Genomic DNA, 12,867 nt, shown 5'->3' with positions numbered 1-12,867 from the left:
CGGATGGGTCTTGTCCATCACATCATTCTCTAATGATGTGATCCCATTTGATCAAATGACAACACATGTCTATGGCTAGGAAACTTAACCATCTTCGATTAACGAGCTAGTCAAGTAGAGGCATACTAGGGACACTTTGTTTGTCTATGTATTCACACATGTACTAAGTTTCCGGTTAATACAATTCTAGCATGAATAATAAACATTTATCATGATATAAGGAAATATAAATAACAACTTTATTATTGCCTCCATGGCATATTTCCTTCAGAAGCCGCCTCGCCGCCCCGGCCAGATCCTTAGCGGCACGCTCGTCGGACGCCGGCCCACTCGTCGGACGCCGGCAGGGCAGCTAGCTGGTCTGTGTGCGTCGCGACTCCCTTCGCCGGCCGTCTCCTTCTTCGACGCCCACAAGCTGTTCGACAGTTTGCCAAGGTACAAAATGGACTCCGCCGACGAGTTCTTTTTTCACAATTTCCTTTGCGACTCCGGCGATTCGTCGTCCGATGACGAGGAGGAGATATTGGCTGCCGTGTTGGTCCATCACCACCTCAATAGCCAGCGGCCGTTGTTCCGTGGCTCCATTCTGGGCCACCTTCCGGCGTTGAATCGCAACCAAGAGAGCAGGCATTTCCTTCTTCGGAAGGAATACTGAAAGATCGTGGATGTCGCCTAGAGGGGGGTGAATAGGCGCTTTAAAATAATTACGGTTTAGGCTTGAACAAATGCGGAATAAACCTAGCGGTTAATTTGACAAGCACAAAACCTACAACAACTAGGCTCACATATGTGCACCAACAACTTATGCTAAGCAAGATAAACAACTAAGTGATAGCAAGATATATGACAAGAAACAATATGGCTATCACAAAGTAAAGTGCATAAGTAAAGGGTTCGGGTAAGAGATAACCGAGACATGCGGAGACGACGATGTATCCCGAAGTTCACACCCTTACGGATGCTAATCTCCGTTTGGAGCGGTGTGGAGGCACAATGCTCCCCAAGAAGCCACTAGGGCCACCGTAATCTCCTCACGCCCTCGCACAATGCAAGATGCCGTGATTCCACTAAGGGACCCTTGAGGGCGGTCACCGAACCCGTACAAATGGCAACCCTTGGGGGCGGTCACCGAACCCGTACACCTTGGCAACCCTTGGGGGCGGTCACCGGAACCCGTCAAATTGCTCGGGGCGATCTCCACAACCTAATTGGAGACCCCGACGCTTGCCCGGAGCTTTACACCACAATGGTTGAGCTCCGAACACCACCAACCATCTAGGGTGCCCAAGCACCCAAGAGGAACAAGCTCAAGGGCACCAAGCACCCAAGAGTAATAAGCTTCTCAACTTGTAACTTCCACGTATCACCGTGGAGAACTCAAACCGATGCACCAAATGCAATGGCAAGGGCACACGGAGTGCCCAAGTCCTTCTCTCTCAAATCCCACCGAAGCAACTAATGCTAGGGAGGAAAATGAGAGGAAGAACAAGAAGGAGAACACCAAGACTCCAAGATCTAGATCCAATGGGTTCCCCTCACATAGAGGAGAAAGTGATTGGTGGAAATGTGGATCTAGATCTCCTCTCTCTTTTCCCTCGAAAACTAGCAAGAATCCATGGAGGGATTGAGAGTTAGCAAGCTCGAAGAAGGTCAACAATGGGGGAAGAACACGAGCTCGAAGGATAAGGTTCAATGGGGAAGAAGACCCCCTTTTATAGAAGGGGAAAAATCCAACCGTTATGTGCTCAGCCCGCACACGAGCGGTACTACCGCTCCACGAGCGGTACTACCGCTCTGGCGGAAGAAGCAGGGAAAAGGAGCAACCAAACATGAACCTTGGGGCGGTAGTACCGCTTATAAGCGGTACTACCGCGCACCCCAGCGGTACTACCGCTGGAGGAGCAGAACACGGGACCAAAAATGCAGTGGCGGTACTACCGCCCGACCGGAGCGGTACTACCGCTTACAGGCGGTACTACCGCCCATCGGGGCGGTACTACCGCTTATAGGCGGAACTGCCGTGCCTTACTGCCGTGCAACTACTACAAAACTCGACACGAAAAATGCAAGACCCAAAATCGAGGCGGTACCAGCGCGGAACCGTAACCGTACTACCGCTTATGGCCATAGGCGGTACTACTGCTTTGGACAGCGGTACTACCGCTTGGGGCGATAAGCGGTACTGCCGCTCTGGCCGCGGTACTACCGCAGGGAGAAAACCAGAACTGCCATAACTTCTTCATATGAGATCCGAATTGACCAAACTCAAGCTTGTTGGATACAAGACGATGAGTAGCATCAAAACAGTGACTGGTTATAGTAAGAAGAGGTAGGGGAGGTATGCTAACAAATAGAGGAGTGAAACCTCCAACCGAGAAGAACCGGCATAACCTCCAACATCGAAAACATCATAGAAGATGCGAGTGAACTCCGTTTTCGATGAACTCGAGCTTGTCATCAAGATGACCAACAAGAACCAACAAAGATGATGCAAGGATGCAATGGTTTGAGCTCTCTATGAACGATACGATCAAGCTACTCATCGAGAGCCCCCCTTGATAGTACGGCAATCGATCCTATAACCCGGTCTCCCAACTACCATCATGAGACCGGTAAAATAGAAAACCTATCAAGAGCAAACCTTTGCCTTGCACATGGTCCACTTGAGCTAGATGATGACGATCTTGACTCCCTCAAGTTGGACCACCTTTCTTGGTTGTGTTGGCTCGATGAAGACTAGTTGATTGCTCCCCATACTCCACTATGGGTGAGCCACTCTTCCGCACATCTTCACAAGTCCATTGTCACCACAATGGACGGCAAGCTTCAAGCATTTGATCTCTTCATGATACTTCACTTGAACTTGCACACCGCAACATCTTCACAAGTCCATTGTCGCCACAATGGACGGCGAGCTTCAAGCATTTGATCTCTTCATGATGCTTCACTTGAACTTGCACACCGCAACCTAACCCCACAAAGAACTCTCACGAAGATCATGGGTTAGTACACAAAGCGTAATTGACAATGCTTACCACACCATGGGATCGCTTGATCCCTCTCGGTACATCTTGTGCGCTTTGTGTGTTGATCAACTTGATTCACTCTTGACTTAGTCTTGATCAACCTTGACTCTTTCCAATTCTCTTCATTTAGATGATGTCTTGAAGGTAAACATGAATGATCACACAATCTTCTTCTTCAAGACATGCTTGCAATAAGTTCTACTCTCACATGACCAATCTTTGGATAATTCCTTAATAACACCTTGGTCACCACATAAACTCCTTGAAACCAACACATGGACTTCAAAAAATGCCTATGGACAAATCCTTCAAATATAACTCAAGGCAACCATTAGTCCATAGAGATTGTCATCAATTACCAAAACCAAACATGGGGGCACCGCATGTTCTTTCAACTACTTTGATACAACAAATCCGTTGTTCAAACATAAAAAATCCCGCTGCCGTTTTCGTATGAGTACGCATCTTTTCAACCATATTAGAGAGGGGGTGGTCGGCTATGATGACTATTTCGAGTGCAAAGAGGATGCCGTTGGCAAGATTGGTTTCTCCTCTTATCAGAAATGCACTGCCGCCATCTGAATGCTTGCATACGGAGTGCCCGGTGATCTCATTGATGAGTACGTCCGTATGAGTGAGTCTACATGCCTAGAGTCCCTGTATAAGTTCTGCAAGGTTGTTATTGCTGTGTTTGGCCCTGAGTACTTGAGAGAGCCAACTCCTGAAGATACAGCCCGTTTGTTGGCGATGAATGCCAGCAGGGGCTTCCCAGGGATGCTTGGCAGCATAGACTGGATGCACTGGGAGTGAAAGAACTGCCCTTCTGCTTGGCAAGGGCAGTATAAGGGCCATGTCAGCGCTTGCACTGTCATACTAGAGGCCGTGGCGTCTCAAAATCTCTGGATTTGTCACTCTTTCTTTGGCATGGCTGGATCACACAATGATATTAACATGCTTCAGCGCTCGCCGGTGTTTAGTAGGCTTGCCGAAGGCAACAGCCCACCGGTGAACTTTACTATCAACGACCACAACTACGACAAATGATATTACTTGGGTGACAATATCTATCCTCAGTGGATCACTATTGTCAAGACAATCCCCAACCTTGTCGAAGAGAAGAGGAAAAGATTTGCCCAAGAGCAAGAGAGTGCTAGGAAGGATGTCGAGCGTGCCTTTGGTGTTTTGCAATCTCGATGGGGCATCGTTCGGTATCCTGCTAATACCTGGAGCACGCAGAAGCTGTGGGAGGTGATGACTGCTTGTGTGATCATGCACAATATGATCGTAGAAGACGAGCGCCCGGAACGTCTGTACGATCAAGGGTTTCAGTTTCAGGGTGAGAATGTTGTGCCTGAGCATGGAGGAGCGGCAACGTTTGAACAGTTCACCCAATTTCATCATAACATGCGTGATTGGGAAACTCACGTGCAACTGCAAAATGATTTGGTTGAGTATACGTGGGCTCATGTTGGCAACCAATAGATGTATCTTCTTTTATTCGGCTTGCAAAACCATGGGAGACATTTTTATTTTTATTCGGCTTGTAAAACTATGCTATTTTATTCGGTTCAAACTATGTTATTTGACTATATGTTTAAATGCAAAAATGAGCTATTTGTTGAAATAGGGCGGCCAGCCAACCACACTGGCACATATGGGTCGGCGTGTTGGGCGCGCTGCCGACCCATATCTAAAGCAGGGCAGACGCCGGACGGGCAGTCGACCCAAACGGATAAAAAATGGGATAAAGAACGGATAAAATAATCTGGATCGCTCCGTTGGAGTTGCTCTAACAGGAGAGAGTATTGAAATTTCGGGTTACAAATGGCAAGTCATAGTCGCTACGTGTCCGTTCCGTCACTCGGCAACGCACAAAACACACTATAGAGGCGTCGTCGTCAGAGGCGGCGGTGCGCGAGCGGAAGCGACAGCGCGAGGGAGGCGCGGTTCCATCGATGGCGGGCGGGGAGGCGGAGTACGTGTACCTGCCTATCGCCGACGCCCTCAAGACCCCCGGCTTCCGGGTCTGCCTCTTCGCCGCCGTCATCGAGATCGGCGCCGCCTTCCGCAGCCGCGGAACCGGTGAGTCACCCCCCCCCCCCCCCCCTCGCCTCCCCTGCGCACCTCATGCGCGCGCTCCCCCAGGGTTCTTATCACCGTGCCGATTGCGCTGCTCGGGTGCATTGGGGCTTAGGTTTGGTGTTCTGCCGTTGCTTCGTATGCCTTGAAATTAGCCAGGTATTATGCTCAGGCGACCTCTGTCGCACTGGTCAGGGTTGTAGTGGATTGCGAGTCAGTTGATGTAGAATGTCGTCAGGAGTGTTTCGTTTTTACTGTAACCGCTTGATGCGTTGAGCTCAGCGTCATGCTTCGTCCTTCTCTATCTTCGATTGACCAACTGTTCTCAGGTCCTGCTCTGCAAATTCTGTGGAAACAGGAAGTTCTGAGGTGATATTTTGTAATTATAGTACTACTACCTTTGCTTTGATTTGTGAAGTCGTGCTGGTTAATAAATCTGGTGGCTTTAGCACGAGAAAAACTCAAGCTTTAGCATCTCACACAATGATCATCCCTAAATCAACTCTTTGGTGACTTCCCATTAGTGATGACTTTTGCTTGAAACCATGAGATAGTGAGTGTGTTTAACTCATGGGTTCCTGACAATGAACATATGAAAATGCTAAAGCTAAATGGATAGCAATCAGGTTCTGTTCTAAGATCTATAGTACATAAAAAGAATGCACAATATATTCTCCTTTTGCACCCAACTTCCACACTGATCTATCCGGTTCCTCAGCTAAGGGACATCAGATTCTTGCTGAAGCTGGTGCTGCATCCACATACCCAGAAGCTCTCTACAAAATTCTCATAAACCCTACATACCCTGTCCTTCATTAAACACATGTGCCAGTCACATTCTTACCGAATGCTGGGTAATAAAATCAAAGAAATTTGGAAGCTACATTTTGTGTTCCCTTCCACTCCTCCCAGGAACAAGTGGAGTTATCATCCTCCACTTTCTTGTGACAGAATGCAAACAACAGTGGCTTATTCTGCATTAAACTCTGCTAGAAATGCAACTCACGGGATCTAACTTCCACCTGAGAAAGAGTGCCCCTTGTAAATACTGCTGGCTAGCTAACCAAATGGCATGACAACGTTGTCCTGAAGTTGTTAACTTCTTGAGAACTTCCCTTGGAATCCTAAAGAAGTACAACATGTAGGAAGGCGATGCTGCTTAAACAAGAATTATTGGGAGTAAACCCTTCCGCATAAGATAATATTTTATCTTGCCACCTAGCCAACTCCATTCTACTTTTTCCTCTGTAGTCTTCCACAAAATGGAAAATTTCTCATCTCTCGACCTCATTCCTAAGTAATAGAGCTCACTTCAAATTTCTCTTCAAACCTCAAAGATGTTTAAGCGTAGGATAAGCTTCAAATTTCTTGCCTGCTGTAAATTTTCTACAAACAGAATGGTGTCATCTGCATCTTTGAGAATAGACGCATCACACAACCGTCTTCCTTGAAATGAGAAACAATATCCTTTATTAATCCTTTCTGCACTCTTTTTATTGACTAAAATGGCCACACCAACAGCTATAATAATACTAAAAAGCAAGGCGGGATAATGGCCCCCCTATCCCACATCCTTGAAGGCATGGAAGTAAGTTTCTAGCAGGTTAATGCATATATGTTTGAAACAAGGTGGTTGATGTTTATGGTAATCTTGTCTTTACATGGCCTAGTGATTTTCACTTTTTTTTGGTTCCATTCTGCTTATTGATGAAATCAATGCGATGCCACTCAGTCATGGCTAATGTTTTTGCAGATTTCACTCTTACATTGAGGATAGCTGATCAATCACGTACATCTGGTATCTCCGTGACTTTCTTTGCTAACAACACTGCACTACTGCCATGTGTTAGGTCAAGCGGCGATATCATCAGTCTCCATAATGTTGTGGTATAGCTGAATACTCTTCAAGCGTCCACTTATCGTAGTGCCACATTCTATGGCATTTCTGAGAATACAACTTTGCACTTACATTGTTCCTTTTGTATGCTTGTATGTGCAATTTTCTTCCCTTGTTTTTATTAAGTATTTGTGGTGACTAGATCATGTCTACTTTTATCTGCAGATAAAAGTGCTTCATGGAGAATTCTTTGTAACTATTGAGAAAAGGTTTTCTTCGTTTGCACTATTTGGAGGGATGGTATCTACAGAGTTCAGGCCTTACCAGATTTCTATGAAACATCAAGGAACCAAACATGACAACCAAATTTTAACCCAGATGAGAATGTGGCTTGTGTATCATCCTCCAGGTGACTCCTAATTTGAACACTACTGTTGTTCATTTCTTTGGTTCACGCATATACATTACATGTTGTGCAGTGTTACAATCGTGTTCTTTCAAATTTTGCACATCTGTCTCGTACCATGGAAGCAAACAGGATTATGAGCTTCCAACTGAGACGGAAACTCTGCTTTTGTCCATCAGACTTGATGGGATCTTGCTATCACTGTTTTCAAACTTTTGCTCCGGCCAGTTAATGTCTATGCACGATCTGATCTAGGCCCCATTCGTATATAATGATCCATCTGATTAATTATTCTCGTATTTCTACTTGCATTCTCGCATTTACCATCATAGGTAAGGCTGTCTTTGTATGGACTTCATTCTAATATAGTGCCACTTAAGTCTTTATATGCACAAATGGTCCCTTTTTTGTTGGTTTTATCTCCTTCTTGCCATGATGCTGCATTGTGTAAGTGCTTATCCTAGCATGATGCTGCATTGTGTAAGTGCTTATACAAAATTGTCTAGTGATTTATGTGTATGCGTATATTCAGTGTGATTATCTTTTGTGATATTTCTTGCTGTTTGTAATAGTTTTTTGTACCATAGGTTTGAAAGATCTTGAATTGCAGCTACGGAATATAAAGTCTGATTCTACTTTTGATCTTGTATGCAAGGTTAGTTCCTTATATTCAATCAAATTAATTTTGATACTTATGTCAACTGAGGAAATATCTAGTTTTTCTTTATAGGTACTTCATGTCTGTGAAGGTCCCAGTGGCGAATGGATTTTTTATGTTTGGGATGGAACTGATACTCCTGCAACTGAGCTTCAGACACTGTAGGGTTAGAATCTCTAATTATTGTTTAAGTTCTATTTCACCAACATGCGATAGCAAATAAAGTCTGTCTAAAAAAATGTAGGATGGCAATAGTGCTTTTGATATATTTATCAGGGCCTTCGTTTGGTTGTTTTGAAGGGAATATAACATTGTTTTAACTTTGGGTATAGGAGCAAATAGACTTGATTTCTCATAAAGCATATGCTAATCTCACTGTTCAATTTTTGACCTAAATTGTGCGCCTCTGTTATTTCTCTTGGCGACCTTGTAGTTTGGACACGGAAGCAGTTACACCAACCCCTCTGCATCCTGAAGAAGCGCCGCTACCCAGGGAGGTTCTATGCACACTGCCTTGTGTTGGAACTGTCCTGAGGGTATTCTCAAACAGATTTTCCAAGGAAATACTACACTTGCAAAAGGATATTTACTGGGCCCGGTTCTGCAATATTACTTGCAAACAGGAGTTTGGCATGTGGAAAGGCTCTTTGCTGCCTTCTAGTAGAATCCGTCTTTTATCTAGTGAAGATGGCAGTGTCATTGAACGTTTGAAGTAATCTTCTCTTTTCTCATGGATGGATAGTGCATCTTAAATTTCCTTTAGGAAAAATGTTTATCAAGTGCATTAATAACTCCAGGACATTCGATGGTCGTTTTGCCACCCAAGTTCATCGAGAGCCAATGGCTAGCCTCCACACGGCCTCTGATATTACTGGTATGAATCATAACCGGATAATTACCGTGATGCAGATTTGCTGCCATCTGTTGTATGCTAAGACCTGCCATGTGATATTTGCCAATTCTATCAGATGTGGAGTTCAAGAGAGCAGGTTACACGACATTAATGGAGTCGCTCACCCATGGACAGGTAATACTCATTTCCCAATTGCATTTTTGTCAATTGTTCATCAGCTTCACTAGCCGCATTAGTTTTAGTTTATCCCTTAAAATTTTCAAGAACCGAACTCTATCCTCATCGTGAGAAATGTTCACTTCAATAGGATCACAGTGATGGTGTCTCTTCCAATGCTGCTTTTCGTAATCAACACTAACCTAGAAGTGTTCTGAAAAGTGAAAACTAATGCCGGCACCGATACCTCTGCATCTTTTGTGCCAGGTGACGCACAAATTCAAAACCCTGGTCCGTGTGGTGGCGGCATACCCTTGTCAAGGCAAAGAGCTGCATTCACTATTGACGGGTGATTATTGCCTTCGGCTGACTCTCGAGGATCCTACGGCGAGGATCCATGCATACGTCCACAAGGACAATGCGGTAAGATGTTAACGAGCCAGCCTCGCGGTTTACCATGCACCTCCCCTCCAGTGTCCATTCTCAGAAGTCATAGAAACTACATTTTGTGGTAAAAAGGAAGCCACAAGTGCCTGAGAAAATGCTTGCCTTTTCTGAAACCTGTGTTCATCTTATGAATGTCAGGTGAGCTTTTTCGGCGGTTTCCTCACACTGGCCGCGCTGACCAGAAAGATGAACAGGCTGCTGGGCGTCCCAGAGCCAGAAGATGATGCCGAGGAAGGCATGGCCGGCGGCAGGAACCCTCCCTGGATATGGTGCTGCCTGAAGTCGTACCGCCTGGACAAGTACGACCCCTGGGGCAGCAGGCGGTATCGGATCTTCGGCACAGAGATCAGGGACTGAGATAGGCGGAAGGCGATCCATCGATCCGCGACGACGTGGTGAACCGCCTCGGAGACGGCGCTGTGTACAGAGAGGTCTGCCTGAATTGGCACTACTAGTCATCCCGTTGCTGCTGTCTGTTCCTTAGACTAGAGGAGCCACTCTGTTGGTGTTCACTGGATTAGTGCAGTTTTTGTGCAGTCGAATGGCATGATGGCACTAGTCAGTACTTAGTCACTAGTGTGAATCCTGTATGATTTGTGCTCCTCCCAAAGTCGCGAAGTCGATGGCACTAGCTTAGTCTGTGTCGTAGGGAAGAGACGCGAGGAGTTTCCTACTACTTCCTCTGTTCCGAAATGTAAGTCGTTTAAGGGTTTGACGTGTAAATTTCGTAACGCTACGAGAATTTTTCACTTTCCAGAAATGCCCTCCCACCACCGCTCGCTCTCACCCACTCAAGCTCACTCTCTCGTTCCCCTCTCACCCACCCGGCCACCCCTCTCTCGCTCCCCTCCAGATCCCCGTCGTCGCCGGCCTCTCCTCGCCATCGTCACCGCTAAGCCACCCCGCTTCCTCTCTTTCTCCGCACCATCGAGCCACCCCGTTTCCTCCCACCGCCAGAAATCCACCACCCGTAGGTCAAAAGCTTGATTTTTTAGGCGCCGGCGATGAGCTTCTGGCCGGCGGAGGCGCTGGATCCGCGTGCTTCGACGCCGGCGACGAAGCGACATGGATCCGGGCGGGATGCTGCTGGAGGACTTCGGGCTGTGGGTGGACCTGGTGCGGCGCATCCGCGAGGTGCTGGCCAACTACCCGGAGGGCACCACCGCGCTGCGGGACGCCGGGAGCTCATCCAGAACGCCGACGATGCCGGGGCCTCGTGCGTCCGCCTCTGCCTCGACCGCCGCGCCCATGGGTCCCGCTCGCTGCTCGCCCCCGCGCTTGCGCAGTGTACGCCAGCAACGACGCCGCCTTCACCGACGAAGAGTTCGCCAGCATCCCCCGCATCGGCGGCCGCAAGAAGTCCTCCCAGGCCTGGAAGACCGGCAGCAAGATGGGCGCTAGCTACACTCTCTATCGCTGCTGAGCTCTGCTTCGAGCTGCTGCTCTTTCAATTTGAGCTGCGCTAGCTAAGCTCTTTCAATCTGAACCAGTACGTGTTCATTTTCTACTCGTACGAATGTTGCTGCTGTTTTGTGTTGTCACCTACGAATGCTGCTGCTAATTTGAGTTCTACTGTTAATTTGAGAACAATATGCTTAGCAAGGACCCACTGTTAATTTGGAGTAGCAACTGTACTCCATTGAAGTACTGTTACTGTTAATTTGCAAACTGAATTTGGAGTAGCAGCATACTGAATTTTGTATACTGAATTTGGAGTAGCAATTTGGAGTATGAAGCAGCTGTATGGATTACTGTTAATTTTGCATACTGAATTTGAGTAAAATGGAGTAGCTCTGTCACTGAATTTGGTTGGTAAAGATGCAGTAGCAGTAGGAGTTTTTACTGCACCTAACTAAGGTAGCTGCTGGGGTTAATTAGTTACCGCGCCTAATTAATTATCATGTGTAATCTGAACTGGTGTGTGTACCAAGTGATGATGGTTCTTAAGTTTAGCATGCATCACCAAGTTAATTGGGCGCCTAATTGCCAACTCTTTTGTGTCAGGAACATATATTCATAATGGAATAAAAACAACTTGCCAAGTTCTTTTGTGACTGGAACATATTCAGAATGGAATAAAAACAACTTGCCAAGTTCTTTTGTGACTGGAACATATTCAGAATTTATTTCTTCTCCAGTTCAGTTGCTTAATTTTCTTGGAGTACATTTGCTTAATTTGCTTGGAGTACATTTAACTTGGAGTACTTCAATACTCCAAGATTTGCTTAATTTGTGAACAGGAGTAGTTTTCAGAATGGAATGAAAACTAATGGCAGTACATTTGCTTAATTTGCTTTGAGTACATTTAACTTGGAGTCCTCTCGTACTCCAAGATTTGCTACTCAAACAAATTTTGAGTACTTGCACTTGCACACAACACTACTCAGCAATTTTCAATTAATTTTCTTGGATTACTCCATCTTGCTCTGTTAGGTTATCTTGCATTTTCTGTTAATTACTCCATCTTGGATACTTGGAGCACTGATGATGATTGCTGCTGTTATGTTAGGACTTGCAAGCAGTAGTTTTAGTACTTTAGTGTAGGACTTGCAACAAGAGGAGAGCTACTGTAGTATACTCCTCTTGTGCCCTCCATATTCTTGATCTCTTCTTTTCTCTTCTCTCTTCTACAGTAAATATGAGCCCTACAATAATATGATTTGTGACCTTGAATGTTTTTTTCCATCAGATTGTTTTAAAGAAGGGCTAATGAAAAAAGATGTGTGAGGGTATCAGTCATTCTCATGCCGGCATGCTGCACTTTTCAGCTAGCAGGTTGGTATCTCAACATTTCTCCATTCAAGTCATTTCCCATAGTGTTTTTTCGAAGCACTAACTGCAGATTTGCATACTAAGAATGGCTGGAGTATTTTATTTACATCAAATTATGTCAAACAGTTTAGATTGTTCAGTCATACCATAGTGTTTAAAATTTTGGACATTCTGAAGATTCAAATAAAAATAGACATGTGCACAGTTTACTTGATCATGTCAAGTTACAGGTGAAAGTGACCCTCTTATGGGAATAATGAAGTACAGAAATGAGATCGAGTTCAAAGTAAGGCTGGGGTAAAATTTTCAAAGGCCATGATGTACTCCTTCCTGATATTCATGCTCCTGATATTCCTACTCCTATTCCTACTCAATTTTACCTTAAATGAGAGTAGCAATTATTTCTGCCCGTTAATTCATACTCCTACTGATTTGGAGTACTGATGAAACTAAGTCCAAACCTGTTCTAAATTGACAGTACTTGTTCATCTTTTCTATTGACAGTACCGGTCCAAACCTGTTCTAAATTGACAGTACTTGTTCATCTTTTCTATTGACAGTACCGGTCCAAACCTGTATTGATAGTACATGTTCTACTCAGTGTTCATCTTTCACTGTTCAGTTTCAGTGTTA

The 12,867-nt window shown here is 45.4% G+C and overlaps 2 protein-coding genes across 2 annotated transcripts; both read left to right on the top strand.

Moving 5' to 3' along the window:
* Positions 1–4,841: 4,841 nt before the first annotated feature.
* On the top strand, positions 4,842–10,211 carry LOC123053585 (protection of telomeres protein 1b). The gene is made up of 10 exons (XM_044477058.1): positions 4,842–5,108; positions 6,859–6,992; positions 7,168–7,351; positions 7,936–8,003; positions 8,079–8,167; positions 8,440–8,718; positions 8,804–8,880; positions 8,975–9,033; positions 9,283–9,438; positions 9,601–10,211. Exons 1-10 carry the CDS (start codon positions 4,982–4,984, stop codon positions 9,817–9,819), a joined length of 1,392 nt encoding a protein of 463 aa, XP_044332993.1. The 5' UTR covers positions 4,842–4,981; the 3' UTR covers positions 9,820–10,211.
* A 16-nt stretch (positions 10,212–10,227) lies between these two features.
* Positions 10,228–10,946, top strand: LOC123053587 (uncharacterized). The gene has a single exon (XM_044477060.1). The coding sequence runs from the start codon at positions 10,467–10,469 to the stop codon at positions 10,926–10,928; it is 462 nt and encodes a 153-aa protein (XP_044332995.1). The 5' UTR covers positions 10,228–10,466; the 3' UTR covers positions 10,929–10,946.
* Positions 10,947–12,867: the final 1,921 nt, after the last annotated feature.

The sequence above is a fragment of the Triticum aestivum genome, chromosome 2D, assembly GCF_018294505.1.
Source record: "Triticum aestivum cultivar Chinese Spring chromosome 2D, IWGSC CS RefSeq v2.1, whole genome shotgun sequence".
NCBI classification, from domain to species: Eukaryota; Viridiplantae; Streptophyta; class Magnoliopsida; order Poales; family Poaceae; genus Triticum; species Triticum aestivum.
This window is presented reverse-complemented; position numbering and strand designations above follow the sequence as displayed.

Bases quoted from the DNA above. Each gene is read 5' to 3' on its own strand.
- LOC123053585 (XM_044477058.1), top strand. From the start codon at position 4,982: ATGGCGGGCGGGGAGGCGGAGTACGTGTACCTGCCTATCGCCGACGCC. The intron at 6,993-7,167 runs GTATAGCTGAAT...TTTTATCTGCAG, and splicing joins TCAGTCTCCATAATGTTGTG to ATAAAAGTGCTTCATGGAGA. The intron at 8,168-8,439 runs GTAGGGTTAGAA...GCGACCTTGTAG, and splicing joins GCAACTGAGCTTCAGACACT to TTTGGACACGGAAGCAGTTA.
- LOC123053587 (XM_044477060.1), top strand. From the start codon at position 10,467: ATGAGCTTCTGGCCGGCGGAGGCGCTGGATCCGCGTGCTTCGACGCCG.